This window comes from Agrilus planipennis, unplaced genomic scaffold (genome assembly GCF_000699045.2).
Source record: "Agrilus planipennis isolate EAB-ADULT unplaced genomic scaffold, Apla_2.0 scaffold170, whole genome shotgun sequence".
NCBI lineage: Eukaryota > Metazoa > Arthropoda > Insecta > Coleoptera > Buprestidae > Agrilus > Agrilus planipennis.
In genome coordinates this window covers 361,499-378,807 of record NW_020440530.1, presented here as the reverse complement: position 1 = coordinate 378,807, position 17,309 = coordinate 361,499, and the positions used below count along the sequence as shown (strand labels likewise).

The 17,309-nt window shown below is 33.8% G+C and overlaps 1 protein-coding gene across 6 annotated transcripts in view; it reads right to left on the bottom strand.

The window, feature by feature from the left end:
* The window catches only part of LOC108736695 (hepatic leukemia factor), a 247,208-nt gene that overhangs the window by 133,182 nt on the left and 96,717 nt on the right, over window positions 1-17,309 (bottom strand). The window contains exon 1 of one of the 6 annotated variants that reach the window (XM_025979748.1): window positions 13,707-14,375. The exons of the other annotated variants lie outside the window; for them this stretch is intronic. Coding sequence (XP_025835533.1) covers window positions 13,707-14,022 — 316 coding nt within the window. The 5' untranslated portion in view covers window positions 14,023-14,375. Of the gene's footprint in view, window positions 1-13,706; window positions 14,376-17,309 lie in introns of those variants that run through there. 6 annotated transcript variants of the gene reach the window in all.

The window sequence follows — 17,309 nt, the reverse complement described above, 5'->3', positions numbered from 1 at the left end:
AGTCTTTATATTAATAAATACAATAAATTTAATATTTTACTAAATGATCAAATTGATGTAAATAGTTCTACATTATTTAATTTGTCTTTAAAAACTTAATGTCTTACCTTATTACTCCCTTTCGCTGTTCTCACCCCATAAAATTTGTAAATTTTAGTATTTACCTATGCTGACTCTGTAACAATTTTAATCACAATATCTTCACCTGGAGAAGTCAATGTTATAGTGAAACAATTGGTGTAAACAATTAACATATATTTTTGAAACTTTACTTTCGTTTCTTTTAATTGGTTATGGAGTTTCAACAAGTAAAGCCTTCTATCATTAATTATTAAAAATTTCTTCCTGAATTTATAGCCTCACTGCTTTACGGATGCATATGACTATTCTAAAATGATTACTAATGATCTCTCTCAGAGTTAGAAATAATATTTTAGTTTCCCAATAATTTTGTTACTGATCTTTGCATAAAGTTTTCGTTATTTCATAATACACTTTGAGTAATTAATTCAAAATTAAATTAAGGTTAATTTTAATCAGGGGTTTATTAACCTAAAATAAATAATTGCATTTGCCTATTTTTTTGAATAAATTAATTATTATCAGATTGATGTAAGTTTTTTAAACATCAAAACTATTTGGATAGAAACTAGAAAATATTTAGGTACTTGTTGTATTCAAACTGATGAGAGTAAATAGCAGGATTTTCTACACATTCAAAAGTTTTAATTTTCCACTCGATATCTACTTCCTTTATTTAAATCCGTTGTCATCTATTGAATTGTTTTTCTGTTTGCGTTCAGTTGCGTCACATAAGTTCCTTTAAATATGTCAAATCAGCTTTCACCGTCACTGTAAGACGCCATTTGAAGCGAACTTAAATCAGTGATAGATCGATCAGTAAGTAATAGGTAAATATTGAATCGATCGGTAACGATCTACAGAAAAATTGACAGGTATACGATATCTACAATTTTTTGTATGTTTATATTGAGAATTAGCAACCGTTTGTATCTTTGTACCTACCGTTATTCAATTTTAATTAATTAATCAATATTAATTTGAAGTATTAATTGGTATGAAGGGATTTTACTCTGAAATAGTCATTGCAAGTCTTCTTCGATTTAAAATTTCATTAGTTTATAGTCTATTCAGTGAAAGTATAGGTAGCACATGTATCAGGAGCTTAAGAATCTGACAATGAGCAACGTTATAAATAACTAGCGGTTACCCGTCACTGAGTATATTGCCGCCTACAATAACTGTAGAGCTATGATTCTGTAGCGAGCACGNAACAATTCCCGCGAAAGCCTACGAAATTCATTCATGTATCTCGTGTAACTAAAATGTACGTCTTTCTTATTGTTTAGAATAATTATTCCGTGAATTAATAATACAGCTGTTTAGAATGTAAAGGACGACAATTAACAAAACCTGCATCATTATGATTACTTGTAACTGATACTGACCTGTCTGGGAAAGATACAATCTGCTTCTATCGTTTTGTTAATGTCACGTATTTTTTATATTGAAATCCGTTATTATTTTTGTACATTTACTTACAGAGTGTCCTACGGTGACGGGCTATTAGAAATATATGAGTTACTACTGCGAATTAAGTTTGGAGTCGAAGGTTTTCGGGGGTGCTGTCTTTAATTAATATAATGCCATTCTTGTAACACTTCCGGTTATATGGGAAGTTGTCATCAACTTTCATATTTTAAATGGAACACCCTGTATATATTTGAATTTTCAGAATCTACGTTAGATGAACTGTTTGAAATATTTCAACTATTAAAAAAAACGTTTTTTCATTGTTTTACTCACAATTGCATATTCTTTATATTATGCAAGTTGAAGTATTAATATTTCGAAGAAAGATAAAGGGGTGCCCATCATTTACGACAGTTATGTTAAAAGCTGTTTAGTATTATACAGGTTGATGAAAATTTAATGCCAGATTTGCGTAGCTTCGAACCATCGAATGTTTCTTTTCTTAAATGGAGTACCATGTATATTTTTTCTGATTCAGTTGTAGAATTTTTCCCTAATACACTTTGCGCCCATCTCTTTTAGTATCTGAAATATTTCCAATGGACCGTCACCGTAAGACACCTTGTATGTTAAATAGCTAACAGCTACAAGTTAAATACATAGGTACATTCACGAAATAATTAATTACTAAGTACAAGCAGTTCGTATACCTTTTTTCAAACATTTCAAGCGTTTTCAAGTGGTATTGAAAATTGGAAATAGCACAGTACCTAATTTGTACCAAAATAAATGAAAAACAGTAATTTTTAAGTCATTGAAGAAACGGAAATAGTTCGCCTGTCAGGGGAATAGTCCCCCCCCCCAAATCAGTCCTCAAAACGTATAATTACAATTAAAAATTGTTTTTTATGTTGTATAGATGTATCTACAAACTTACGATTTCGGATTTTTCCCTTTACTTGTGCTACAAGACATTGCTTCTTGTCAAATTTCGTGATTCTAGATCAATGGGAAGTATCCTATAGTTTTGATTGCATTCCCCCATTCTAGGATGCCTGTAATCTGCAACTGTCCGTGTTAATCTTATTTAATTTTTTTAATCGCCGTATTGAAAGTAGAAATCTAAGATTGATGTTTGAAAAAAGTAGTCAGTGGTCACCAATGTGTGACATCGATATTTAGGAATTTATCAAGTCTATTTATGTGTACGTGTACAGTACAATAAATATTGTAAGTGCATTTTTTCAAGATTGCATCAACGTCAAAGCCACAAGGCATCATCATTTAATGCAAAATAAACTCTGCGAATACCGAGCGGCATGGCCTAGAGATTTAGACCATTGCTTAGCATTCGGGAGGACGCCGGATCGATTCCGGGTCCGACTGCTTTGGTCCAAGTTTTTCTGTGGTTTCCTTGGATCACTTAGGCAAATGCTGGGGCAGTAATATTCCACAGATAATCGTTCATTCTTTTCTGTCTTCATTTCGTCTGCCTCATCTTTCTCACCCGAACCACCATCCACCCATTCCCACGATTCCTGAAAGCAGGCTGAAGAGGGCCTTCCGCCATACCTTCCGGCGTAGTCCGGAGGGACTGCCCGCCCACCAGCATTACTGGTTGGTGGGAATGAAACACCCAAAAAAGTTTTTTACTCTGCGAATTGTTGTAAAATATGCATTTATGTAATTTCAAATGAGCCGGATTACTCAAAAATTAACGCAATTTAAAATAATTTCGGCTGACGGATAGTCATCTTAATCTACCTCCAAATGTATAAGAAGGTAGTTTTGTTGGCATACGGTGGAGGGAGACAATATAAAACGCGGAGGAGTTATTTCCCAATTTTTTAATATATTCGATACAATTTCAGATAGGTATGACATATTGTACTAACTAACGACTACAGTTTCGGTTTTTTCTTTTCAGGAAATTCGGATTGATGGTTAAAACATTAGAACGAGTACGCTTTGGTAATAAATAATTTAATAAGAAAAGCTGAAATTAGGTCCTGTTACATTTTAGAATACTAATCCAAAGACACCATTCAATGGGGTAAATGAAACATAACTGTGATTATACAATATAGAAAGAGGTGATATTATATAGAAAGAGGAACCAAAAAATCTATTTTTTTTTCTGGGCCATCAAACCACTAAGTCAGTAGTACTAAAGAAGAAAAATCACTTTAATAGAAATTTTCCCTTCGAGATAAGTCATCTGAGGTTAATACAAAAATGAGTAACGGCAGTGTCCCTGATTAGTGTTGCAATGGGTCTTTTTTGCATTCGATGGGTATTTTTTCCGCCCTAGTGCGTGAAGTTTTTTGTACATGATTCTTTTCTACTTTTATTGAAAGTGCTATTAAAAAAATTTCGTATTCATACTAAACTCGTCAGTTTCTACAGGAAACAAGTTCTTAATGATCCAAGTCGGTCAAGAATCAACTGAACCTATATTGTTAAACTTTGACGCCTCCTGCGGAAAATTTAGCCATAGAATTGAAATATATCCCACTGAAACAGTAATCAGGAAGACCCCCCCTCTATTAATTTCTGTGATAATTTGAGATGTCACACTTCGAAGGACAAATTTGCATTACAGTGGATTTTGTTATTTCTTCTTAACCGGCGTACAAATTAAGGGATTGGTGGACTGCGACATACACTGATAGACAAATAGACAGAGGGTTGTTCAGATATAAACCTTCAAGATTCTTAGTTGGCTATAGACTTCAAACGTAACTTATTAACCAAAATTAATTAAATCCGTAGGGGAAGTTGTCTTCAAAAGCATACCCCGATGTGTAAGAATTTCATGTTCAAACTTATTCTTTCTGTGTAGGGGCGGTTTAAGATTTCTTTTGTATGTGAAAAGTACAATACAAGTAAAAATTTTGTGCAGTGTCTTAACTAATTTTTTAACAGAAAAGCTTTTTTACAACTGTGAAGTCATATTTATAATTGCGGCTAAATCACTATGTTTTGAAATATGCAATCAGTTGGTATAGCATGTTCCACTTTTTATGAACTGAACTGTACATTGCAAACCGGCGGGATTTTCTTTTTTGTATTATTTTAATATTTCATACTCATACATCATATTGGTTTGCGGATAAGTACATGTGTATAGACTGATNATAGCTACAAGCTATCCAAGGATGGTACTATAGAATGTCACCTCAAGGTAGGCCTAGTGGCGTCATCTCTTGGTTAGGCCGGAAACTTATCAATCCACCCTCGTAGAACCGACATCAACGTTTCGCCTCTTGTTGGGAGGCTATATCACATGCATAAATAATAATTCTACAAAATTTAGTTGTAGTGAACACTTTCTAGGTTCTTTTAGTTAGTTATAAGATGTTAATAAATAATTGGTGTCTACAATCGGTATATATTCATGTGAAATATTAAAAACCAACAACACAATGTATTAAAAATAATAAATAGATACTTGCAACAAATTTAAATTAAAATGAATTTACAACGTTAAAGTACTTAAATAAATTAACAAACCATTGACTAACTTATTTAACGATTACCTAATACATACGCTAATACTAAATAAACTGTTTTTTTATAAAAATTACAATTTTTTTGCTATAACTCTGATCACAGTTTTATCTTTATTGTACTGTAAAAGTGTAAATGTTGTCACGTGGTTTTTAATTGATATAATATATTTTTGGTGTCTTTTTGCGTAATTTTTAATTATTTATCTATTTATTATTTTAATACAGTGTCTTGTGGGATTTTAATATTTCACATGAGTTGTACGGATTGCAGACGCCGATTATTTATTTATAAACGTCTTGTAACTAACTAAAAGAACCTGGTAGGTGTCCACTATAATTAAATTCTGTACAATTATTATTTATACATGTTTTAGCCTTGATAAAGCTTCCCAACAAGAGGCGAAACGTTCGTGTCGATTCTATAACCAATAAAGACTATACAATATAGAAAGAGGTGATATTATATAGAAAGAGGAACCAAAAAATCTATTTTTTTTTCTGGGCCATCAAACCACTAAGTCAGTAGTACTAAAGAAGAAAAATCACTTTAATAGAAATTTTCCCTTCGAGATAAGTCATCTGAGGTTAATACAAAAATGAGTAACGGCAGTGTCCCTGATTAGTGTTGCAATGGGTCTTTTTTGCATTCGATGGGTATTTTTTCCGCCCTAGTGCGTGAAGTTTTTTGTACATGATTCTTTTCTACTTTTATTGAAAGTGCTATTAAAAAAATTTCGTATTCATACTAAACTCGTCAGTTTCTACAGGAAACAAGTTCTTAATGATCCAAGTCGGTCAAGAATCAACTGAACCTATATTGTTAAACTTTGACGCCTCCTGCGGAAAATTTAGCCATAGAATTGAAATATATCCCACTGAAACAGTAATCAGGAAGACCCCCCCTCTATTAATTTCTGTGATAATTTGAGATGTCACACTTCGAAGGACAAATTTGCATTACAGTGGATTTTGTTATTTCTTCTTAACCGGCGTACAAATTAAGGGATTGGTGGACTGCGACATACACTGATAGACAAATAGACAGAGGGTTGTTCAGATATAAACCTTCAAGATTCTTAGTTGGCTATAGACTTCAAACGTAACTTATTAACCAAAATTAATTAAATCCGTAGGGGAAGTTGTCTTCAAAAGCATACCCCGATGTGTAAGAATTTCATGTTCAAACTTATTCTTTCTGTGTAGGGGCGGTTTAAGATTTCTTTTGTATGTGAAAAGTACAATACAAGTAAAAATTTTGTGCAGTGTCTTAACTAATTTTTTAACAGAAAAGCTTTTTTACAACTGTGAAGTCATATTTATAATTGCGGCTAAATCACTATGTTTTGAAATATGCAATCAGTTGGTATAGCATGTTCCACTTTTTATGAACTGAACTGTACATTGCAAACCGGCGGGATTTTCTTTTTTGTATTATTTTAATATTTCATACTCATACATCATATTGGTTTGCGGATAAGTACATGTGTATAGACTGATGCGTATTTGTAAGCGTGTCTATAGATGAACATAATTACATACATATATGTATGTATCTAGTTAAATTACGAACTCGTTTCCTATTTCATCTCAAGGTCGCAAATGTTGTTGTCAAGTAAACAATCTGTATCTATACACATTATCTATTTCCATAAAATACATATTTGTGTTTGTGTAGGAATGGTAATTGTTCGGCGGTTTTTGCTGTTGTATTGTACTGTATCGTAGAACAAGATCATTACCAATACGATCGATCCTATGTCAAGAATATCGGTTGTGTTGCATATTTACGGATTGCATATATTATTATTAATTAAATCAGATACGTACGTACCTATCTGCATATGTTTATAATCTGTAATGCATACAGGGTGTCCCACGGTGACCACCCATTAGAATATTTCGGAAACCACTTTGACAAAAAGTATCACAGAGCAGTAGGTTGCGAAAAAGCATGCCTATTTTACCGTAAAAAAGCTGGAGCAACAATATTCTCAGAAAAGGTTGTTATACCCTCAAGTTTCCCCTCCATATTTTCAAAGTAGGTTATTACATCCAAGGTGTTAGATATTTAGTGGCGGAGTTGGTTAACTTCAAACAATCGTAAGTCAATTTTTTCAAATGGAACGCCATCTATATATTTTTATAACCTCATGGACAGTAGGCGCGGCGGAAAAGAAAAGGTTAGAAGCGTTCGAAATGTGGTGTTATAGGCGGATGATGAGGATGCCGTGGATAGAGAAGGTTAGAAATGAAGAGGTATTGGAAAGAATAGGAGGACAGAGGACTCTATGGAAGTCAATAAAAAATAGGCGAGATAAGTTGGTAGGACACCTTCTCAGGCATGAAGGTCTAGTCAGAGACATATTAGAAGCAAAAACAGGAGTTAAGAGGGGTAGAGGTAGACCTAGATTAGATTACTGTTCGCAAATAGTTAAGGATGTGGGCTGTTCTAGTTTTAGGGAAATGCGAAGTTTAGCTCAGGATAGGAAAGAGTGGAGGTACGTGTACAACCAGTCTTAGGACTGACGACCTTATAATGATGATGATGATGATGATGATGTGGTGGTCGATAATCTTTGACATGTATTTGAGACATCAATGCGATCGAAGCCGCGGGTAAAATCTAAATTCATATAAAATTGTAGAACGTGTTTGGACTGTTATACACATCATTTATTAAAATTTTGCTTTATTTCGTCTTATGGACTTAGGTATCGTCCCTTTTCATTCTATTCAATTTTATTTATGAATTATCTTAGGGGCGTGTTAGTAATAAAAGCCATAATAACCGCATGAGTTATAATTTTTAAAAAACCCGTTTGTTTAGTATGGATATTTGCCTAATCTTTTTATTTTTATTTCTGTCATGATAAAGCGCCTAAAATTGCGAAATTTTGAACTCAAGAAATTCCTTGGTTATTCTTATTATCGTTACGAAATATACTAGTAGAGCACAACACAAGTACAAGTTATTTCGTCAATTTCTCCTTGGTATTGACACAGAGAACCCAGGCCGCAAAACGCCGCAGCAATGGAACAGCAAGCACGCAGGCAATCAAATTGCAGTTTCCGCTCTTACGTTACTTCTTTATTATTGCCACGTTATGTTACATAGTAAGTAGGTATGTATAGGTATGGTGAACGAGACGTAAACAAACAAGCGATTTTTTTCAATTTTGCAACCAAGGGAAAAGTCAATGTCAAAACGTCGATTGCTATACCGCATTCAAACGCTCTTGTCAAGCTACCTGTTTAGCACACGCACACCACAGCGTCGCTAAGCAATTCACATGAAGATTTAGTGCGTTTTTTAGGCCTAATTTACTGTTCTAATTAAAATTTTTAGCGCTCCATTCCTTGTATGAAAATTAGTGGTGGTTCTTAGCGAAGGTGAAGATAGTTTCCAAAAGTAATCCTAACATAATAATATAAATTAATGGGAATGAGTTTGTTTGTTTGTTACCATTTTACGTCTTAAATACTCCACCCATCATCATGAAATTTTGTACACACATCAACATGGGTACAGAAAAGGATATAGAGTATCTTTTATTAAAAAAAAAAGAATACTGTTCCCGGGGTATAGAAAAATTAATTGTGGGTGTTTTTAAGTGCTTTTAAAAGAATTATTACCATATCTAATATATTGTAAAATTATGATTTCTTCCTTGAAGCTTAAAATAAATCAAAAAGTTTGAAAAATATTGCTAGTATAGTAAGATTTCATGTCATTGTAAACAAAATTATCACTAAACTCACTGTAATTTTCTGATTGTCACTAATTTTTTTCAGCGTTTAAAGGTCTACATAATACATACAATAAGGTACCATGTTCGTGATGGATGGAGTATTCACTTTGGACTTTACTTTTGGCACAGTATTGGGATTAAAATTACGTTAATGACAATTTTGTTTGCAATGACTAGAATATTACTGTCATGTTTTGAGATTAGGGTTTGAGCTGTTTAAAGGGTTCTACAGTATCGCTAAAGTTTTACAGTCCAGGTACAGAGATACCTATATGTGAAGTTTCAAAAAGATAAGTCCCGTATTTTCAAGTGGTAAAAGTATAAAAACATTGATATTTTACAATGTCGAAGCAGCAAACTGTGAAAAACATTGTAATACAAAATACCTGTCTATTTTTTTGTAACGACCTAAAAATTTAAGAATGAAAACAATGATCGAATCAAAACAGGAACTTAGTTTGTTGTACACTTGTGAAATGTACTTATTCTGTTTTAGTGTTTACCTATTACTTAAGACATTCATTTGATGAAAAAAATAGATTGCTTTTTTGTGATCTGGCTGCTTAGAATAGAAGCACTGAAGTGACAGAAGTTTCTGCTTTTTGTATCCAATTTAACCATTCAGAGGAACCTTTGGCGGAAAGAGCAAAAGAAAGCATGAAATTTTTGAGGTTTTATGGTGCTGCTTTTCCGTTCGGAATTTTTACTTTTCATTTCGCTGCATCATTTAGTTTTCGACATTTAGTAGTGCACTGGCACTGGTATCGGGGTCACAGGAATTATTCGACCAATGCTCATCGAAAACTTCGTTCAAAATTGAGGAAGAACAAAACTGGTCTTAAAAATTCGCGGAAGACAGTCTGCGGTTGCCGTTAGTGTTTATAAAGTGTTGTTAATTGGGCGGAATCTGTATCTATAAAGCTGTTATGTAGTTATTAATTTTTAAAAATGACACCCTATATGTACCAATCTTTTAGTTTGTCCGAAACAGACAACTTTTTCAACATATTAAATTCCACTAAACGTAGCATTGTACTACAGATGGCGTTTACTGCACTGTTTGTAGGATTTTATAAAACCCTATGTCGTTAAGGCAGTAGGTAGAGTTGGTCTGCTTATTTTTTACCTGCCATCAAAAAAATGGATGCTCAAAGTAAAGCTTTTGAAAATGTTAAACGTCTGTAAAATTAATAAAGTATGTGAAGTTATACAATGCAAACATATTAAAAGAACTGTTAAGAGATAAGATAAATAAATTGGGTTTTGTATTTGTCAATTATTAGGATCCATCTACATTTGCAGGTACATTGTATTTTTTGTTATGAAAAGTATTAATTAATTGTAAGTAGCAAGTGGTGGGTACCAAATTAGCTTTTTTTCGTCTCCGTCACTTCATGGTCGTTTAAACCAAGAAAGGAAATCAAAGGAGAATGGTAAAAAAACTGGATCTTAAATTAACAAAAAGCAGCGCTTATTACCGTCGTAGCTAATTGTTGTACAATAATAATAACAGATAAGCGACACGTTTGCCTAATGTTTTAAAGTGTTGTCTGAGAAATACCGGAATTTTTTATTTGTTCTGAAATCGAAGGTTCTCGTGATTCTTATTTACTGATTTTTTCTTAAAATAAATCTGCTAATGAGTGTTCAGTACTATTATATTAATTTAATATCCTTAAAAAAAATATTGGAAAGGGGATGAACAATCAAGCACTACAGATGGATACTGGAAAAAACGTACAGAAAGAATTGAAAAATTTAGTTAAGCTTTCCAGTTCTTTTCCTTTAGTAAAAGACAAGCAAAAAAAGAAAAGGAAAAATGATAAACTTAAAATTGGTAAAGTGCATCCCTTTCCAGAAAATATGGAAAGAAGGGGAGGAAAATGGAATGAGCAAACAAAAAACAACAAGATTTAGACTAGAAAATGATAATAGGACGAAAAGATACTGGAAAGAAAATATGCAGGTTGTATAAATTAGAACCAGAGAAACTTGAACGTATTTTTCATAGATATGTTTTGGTGTCGCTAGATGGACGTGTATGGGAGATAGTGGAGACCAAAGTGTCCGTGACTGTCCATTTTATTCCCATATATTTAAAAACTTCTAGAATGCTTCCCAAAAAATAGACTGTTTCTAACTATTATCGAATTTTCTATAACTTTTATCTATACCGTGAACAAAAGAATCGAGGCAAAAGAGGCTGATAATGTCTTTATTGGTTATACGAGGGTGGATTGATAAGTTTCCGGCCTGACCAAGAAAAACAAGGTTTNAAGGTAGGCCTAGTGGCGTCATCTCTTGGTTAGGCCGGAAACTTATCAATCCACCCTCGTATATATATATATTTTCTGAAGTGCTACATTTTGCTACATCATTTTATAACGAAAACTTTTTTAAACTTATTTCCTTAACTTGGACTATCAGTTTCGAACTTTCGTTGTCAAACTACATTAATTACTGGTACGTATCAATATAATAACCGCTTTAAATGGTCAATGCTATAAATACTGAGGGAATGATTACTTTTGCGGTTTATTATTCATATCAGTAATTTATTAATTGACGTATTCAGTTAGAGTAATGTGTGATGAGTGAAGGTGCAGGAGCTGATACTGGTGGTGAAATTCTGGAATCCTGTTCAACTCCAAGTCCAACTTCATCGACTTTAAACTTTCTATTTGTCGTGTAAACTTTTTTGGGTGCACTTTTTATCTTAATTGTTTAGGCGCATTGTTTACTTACTGGACTGTACCTATAGAAGACCAGATTAATTTTTTTTTTGGGATCAGGAATTATTCGGTAAATATATAAAGTGTAGTGTATAGCAACAGATAAAATACGTTGTTAAAGAACTCTCTTGTAGTCGTATTTGCTTATTATGTTTTAAAGTGGCAGACGGTAATTAAGCGCATTTTTATTTTTACGCGAGCGAATATAACACAAAAAAAAACAAAAAAGGCACGAAAAAATGGAAGCAGTATCTACTACAACTTGTTTATTTCTTGCTTCGATTCATTCTGTACGAATTTACGTTCAAGAATTAATGTTACTTAAGTCTGCCACGTTCATTGGGTTTCATTTTCCTTGAGCAAACGCAGAGCTATTGTGTTAGCGACTGACTGCGGAAGATTTCCTTGGAACCGACGAACCGAATGGAATGGAATAGAGCAAATGACTGACTGAGTGACTGACTGACTGGAGCGCGGAGCCCGGAGCTCTTGCAAAATCGTGAGCGCGTGAAAATAATGAAAGTGAAATTCGCTGAATCGCACACTTCCTCGCAAATACACATCCATACATGGTATTAATGGTACGATATACATCGATATTATGTATATATTATATCAACAGAAAAAATAGATTAACAATTTTTGAACTTATAAGGTGCAAAAGTGTGAAAAATAAATTTAATAAAAAATGATTAGTTATTTTAATCATAAAATTAATTTTACAAAGTATGCATTTAATGAGGTAACAATTAAATTTTCGAGAAGTGTAAGTTTTCTACCTTTAGTCTATAAATGCTCTTTAGGTCTTGTTTTGATGGCTCTTCCTGTTTGGCCTANCTCGCAAATACACATCCATACATGGTATTAATGGTACGATATACATCGATATTATGTATATATTATATCAACAGAAAAAATAGATTAACAATTTTTGAACTTATAAGGTGCAAAAGTGTGAAAAATAAATTTAATAAAAAATGATTAGTTATTTTAATCATAAAATTAATTTTACAAAGTATGCATTTAATGAGGTAACAATTAAATTTTCGAGAAGTGTAAGTTTTCTACCTTTAGTCTATAAATGCTCTTTAGGTCTTGTTTTGATGGCTCTTCCTGTTTGGCCTATGTAACGTATTATTATTCCGATATTACCGTGCTAACTTTGTTAAAATAACTACGCTATGTTTTAGTAAAAGCATATAAAATGTCTAAACTTTCCGTTTTTTAATACCTTGTATCACTTCAAACAATCGGCATTCCATTAATTAAGCATATGTGAATGAGTCGTCCTACTTTCATGCCCAAAGTCTGTATTTGCCCTGTCGCATTACTCATAGACTATCACCCTTTATAATAGTTGAATCAGTTACTCAAATCAATTATGGTTCAAAGAAATGATGTGCTTATTTAAAAACCAATTATTATTTAAGGATGCAGTTATTCATTTCCATGCTTAGCTATTATAGAAGAACGTAAGAACATTTGGTACGCTACATAATATTGTCTATCTATAAAAATTCTTAGGGTCCAACATTACAACTATTTTTGATCAGATTTTTCTAATTTTTCTTCTGGTAACGTTGTGTCTTAAATTGAAGGAAATTTTTTAAATATTTAACAGTTTTCAACTAATTTCCAATTTATGCTACCGTACTTTTATATAACACAATTTGGATTCATGATTTTTAATTTTTGGCATGAGACCTAAAGGCTCCTTGTGATGCTTCTTTTATGAAAGAACCCAATTATAATTTTTGAATGACTACACCGGATTTGCATACTGTTGAATATTTTTATATAGTTTGGTTAATTTTAATCGTGAGATGTAAGAGGCCTTGAAAATGTAAACGCTCTTTCGGAAACAATTTCTAAAACGGCTGCCTTAGCAACAAATACACTTTTATTATTATATTTCTCATAAACATGATTGCAGAAAATGCATCGATTTCTTAGGGTTTCTACCAAAAATATGAAAAGGAACTCTGATGTCTATCTGCCTACCTGTATGTATGTCTAAGTACATATTGATTAGAAATGGGTAGAACTTTTCTCTGGATCTTTTGACAATCAGCCATTCTTTTGACTACATAAATTTGTGTCGATTAGGGGTTGCTTTTTTGATAATATGAAAACGATCACAAAATCACGGTCAAAACCACCACCACCACTAACCACAAAATAAAAATGAGCCTCCAGATCACCAATTAATAACCACGTACCGTTCATGTAGACATGCTGTCTCCATAGGTGTTGGTACTGGCTCCACCTAGTGCCGTCATCCTGGACGGCAGCCACGGCTGCCACGTTCTGGACGTGGTTCAGCGTGCCCTGCATCACTCCGACAGGCACCTGGTGCACAGAACCACCCATACCGGGTAAAGAAACGGGCGGAGGAGGTAGCTGATATTCCATCTTTCGCTGATGGTTGTTATTATTATTGTTACTAGTGTTATTGTTCGGGGAATTGTTGTTGTTATTGTTGTGCTGTTGGTCGTTGTTGCTATTATTTTCCTTGACCGGTACCACAAAACTCATGTTATACGTATATCAGAAGAACATGCTAGCGCGGCCCGGTCTCGGGACAACTGTCGCGCACTGAGGAGACGACGTTCACCAGCTCGGGATTCCCGGAATCGAGGTGGTGTGCGTGAAGCGTGCGCGTGTCTTTTTACTCTCTTCGCTCGTATCTGTCTACCTACTTAAATTTATCACTGAGTGAATGTTTTGGGTGTCACCTCCTCGAGCTGCTGCAAAGCCGGAAGAGCAACTGGTCGAGGAACGAGCGCGAGCGTTTGTTGTTGTGATCCGCGCCGCCGAGGAGTACGTCCGTACCTCGGTGAGAAACAAGTGAATGGTGCACCTCCCGCCATCGGCCCGGCACCACATCGCCGTCGAATTTTACTCCTGGTGGGGCCCATACGGAGACCGCCACCACCTCCGCCAACACCGCCACCGCCGCCGTAGCCGTGTAGTCGGTGGACAACGACGTTGCCACCGCCGATGTCGTTTCGCAAGCACCGGAAAAAGTATCTGGAGACGGAAGGTGAAATCGGTGATGCAACCTGTTGATTCTCCGTCTTGGAGCGGGTATGACTCTATTGGGCATTGTCAAAGACTTTGAAAATATTCTTCAATTGGATACCGAGCGAAAATCGGAAACATTAACCATCCCCTACTGAAGGGCAGACAGCAATGGCAAATAGTCCAAGTGGGCGTAGGCACCGATAAGTAGAGACTCCAAAATATAAGGCTACGACCAGGACTACATTCACTTCGTTCGTGTTGCTTTTTTCTACAGTAAACTCATTGCCCTAATTGGGTATATTCTTTACCTAAGCCTTTTGACGGTTAATAAATGTGTAGATTTTGATATAGCTACAATAACAACAGCAGTTACAGTTTCAAAAATGGCAGACGAAACGTGTAATTAAGCCACTTTCGGACTTCGCTTTTTGCACTTTTGTATCAGTCCTAGTTTCTGAATTTTCCTAAAACAGTTCTGAAAATGATGGAAACAACAAAGGATTAATGTCACTTCCGGCTACCTACACTTTCTTTAAGCGATTCATGAGTTTATACTACGGTCTTTAAGGCCTTCCTTATAAGTATCAAATAAATGAAATTATATCAGTTGCCGATCTTACAATGATCGCAATTTACATTTACTGACGAGATAGCTACAATTTATTGAAAAAATGTTGATATTTGAGGAATATAGCAACTGCGAGGGTTGATGTCGAGATTCCAAAATTTTGTGATCCTAACGTAACCTAATCGCTTTTTTTCCATAATATCGTATAATATTGAATGGTTCATTTAAAATTAAGGGTAAAAAGGCTGCACTAGAATCTTAAGTTAGAAAAACGAAGAAATTTGAGTAAAAGAGTTTAGAAATAATGTAAACGTAGGTTATGAAGTTAAGGGTTTTTTAATATTTATTAGATTATGGAATTGTAGGTTTCTTAATATTTATTAAATCAAATTAAAGTGTTTATCTTAACAATTTTTTAATAGAATTTTATTGAATGTTCTTTTAGCATTTCTATATATGATAGTCGGAAGTCAGATACGATTTTTAATGGTAAGTTTCAGTAAGAAGTAAACAAAAAAACGAAAGTGATTTTTAAGTAGTACACATATGTAAATGTGCATACGACTCTCGTTAACCGGTGCTTCGATGACAGCATTATAACCATTACTCGATAACAATAATGTGCAGTGACGTCTAGGTTTCTGATGAATACAGACAACGACAGTGAAAGTTTCATAAAAATCGACATAGTATTGATTTCGAATGAAATCGTTACAGGTCGGAATGAATAAAGAATAAAAGATACGGGCAAACGGCTGTCATTAAAATTTTAAAAGGCTGCTTTTTGTGGAACACATTAAATGCGATACGACATTAATTAGATATTTGGGTAACAATGGAAGTCTGTACTTTTGTGGTCAGTTCTATAAATCTAACGCGTGCGCAAAATCGACACCGTACATTACAAAAAATTAATTATCTACTCTTATCTATACATAAATAAAATTTAAGCGTGTCTTTAGATTATCGAAATTACGGCGTTTTAAGGGTTCCGTATACCTCATAAGAGACAAGGAACTACTTCCAGACATGTGATTTATCTGAAATACATGCATTTAAAATGCAAATATAAAATAAAAAATACTCATTTTTAATTTGCGTTTAAATACTTTTTTGAGAAGAGCATTTTGTGTTTAATTTAAAATACTTTTCCAAATGTATCTTCTATTTGTAAAATGCAAAATACATTTTCGCCATTAAAAGTTTTGCTAGTATCGCCGATCAAACATTATAGAAAATGATGAATGAAAGTGGCTCATATTGACAATTGAGGGTATTAGAAGCTTAAAAAGGGGACGATGTGAGATATTCCATGAATGCCTTCTAATTCTTTAACTGAAAACAAGCCAAAAAATTCAAAACTCCTTCGAAATGGATAATCTAAAATATTGGATCGATATTGTTTTTTAGGTTCAGTGTCATGCTCCATGGAATTTTGAAGTTCCGAATTGATATCAGCACCTAGCAAATCAAGAAGGAACTACGAAATTCTATGAATTATGACAAAACAGTCCGCAAAACAATATCGAATTGATATACGCCAGCTGTGGAAAACTGAAAACTACAAGATATTGTGGTGTGCTAAGAATGCGTATAATCCAAAATTCATGAAAACGATTCGAAAAACTTCACTTATTAGATGAACCTAAAGCTAAAAAAACTGTGTGATTTTACATCAATAAAATTATTTGCAAACCTATTTTGGCTCTGATCTTTCCCACTAAGCAAATTATTTTATCAGTGTCTTTTTTCCATTTAAAAAGGTGAGAAAGGCAAATAAGGAAGCCTATGGAGGAATTATTTACTGCTTAATTGAAGAAACTATACCATAATGATAGAAAAACTATTGGGATCCGTCAAATGGGAGAAGCCTAAAAACATGGCGCGTGTTAGGAGAAACTTATCGTAGTTCCTATAGTGTACCGTGCAATTTCCAAATTTTTCAATTACGATAAAATGATAAGTATTGGCACAATATGTGATTGGGATGACACAAAGCCTCGGAAAGGAAATTTCGTTGAAGATGAGCCTGTTTTTAATGCCAATCACATTATAAAATTCGGAAATAACAAATTCCGTCAAGTTTGCTGCCTACTTTTTACAAACTTTGTGAACATAAGAGATCAATTCATCTTCAAAAATGCATCGGTGCATAAGAAAAATGCAATCTTGTAAGTGTGTTGCAAAGTTGTTATAAAAAAAAATTGCAACTCGGTCAATAATGAGAGAA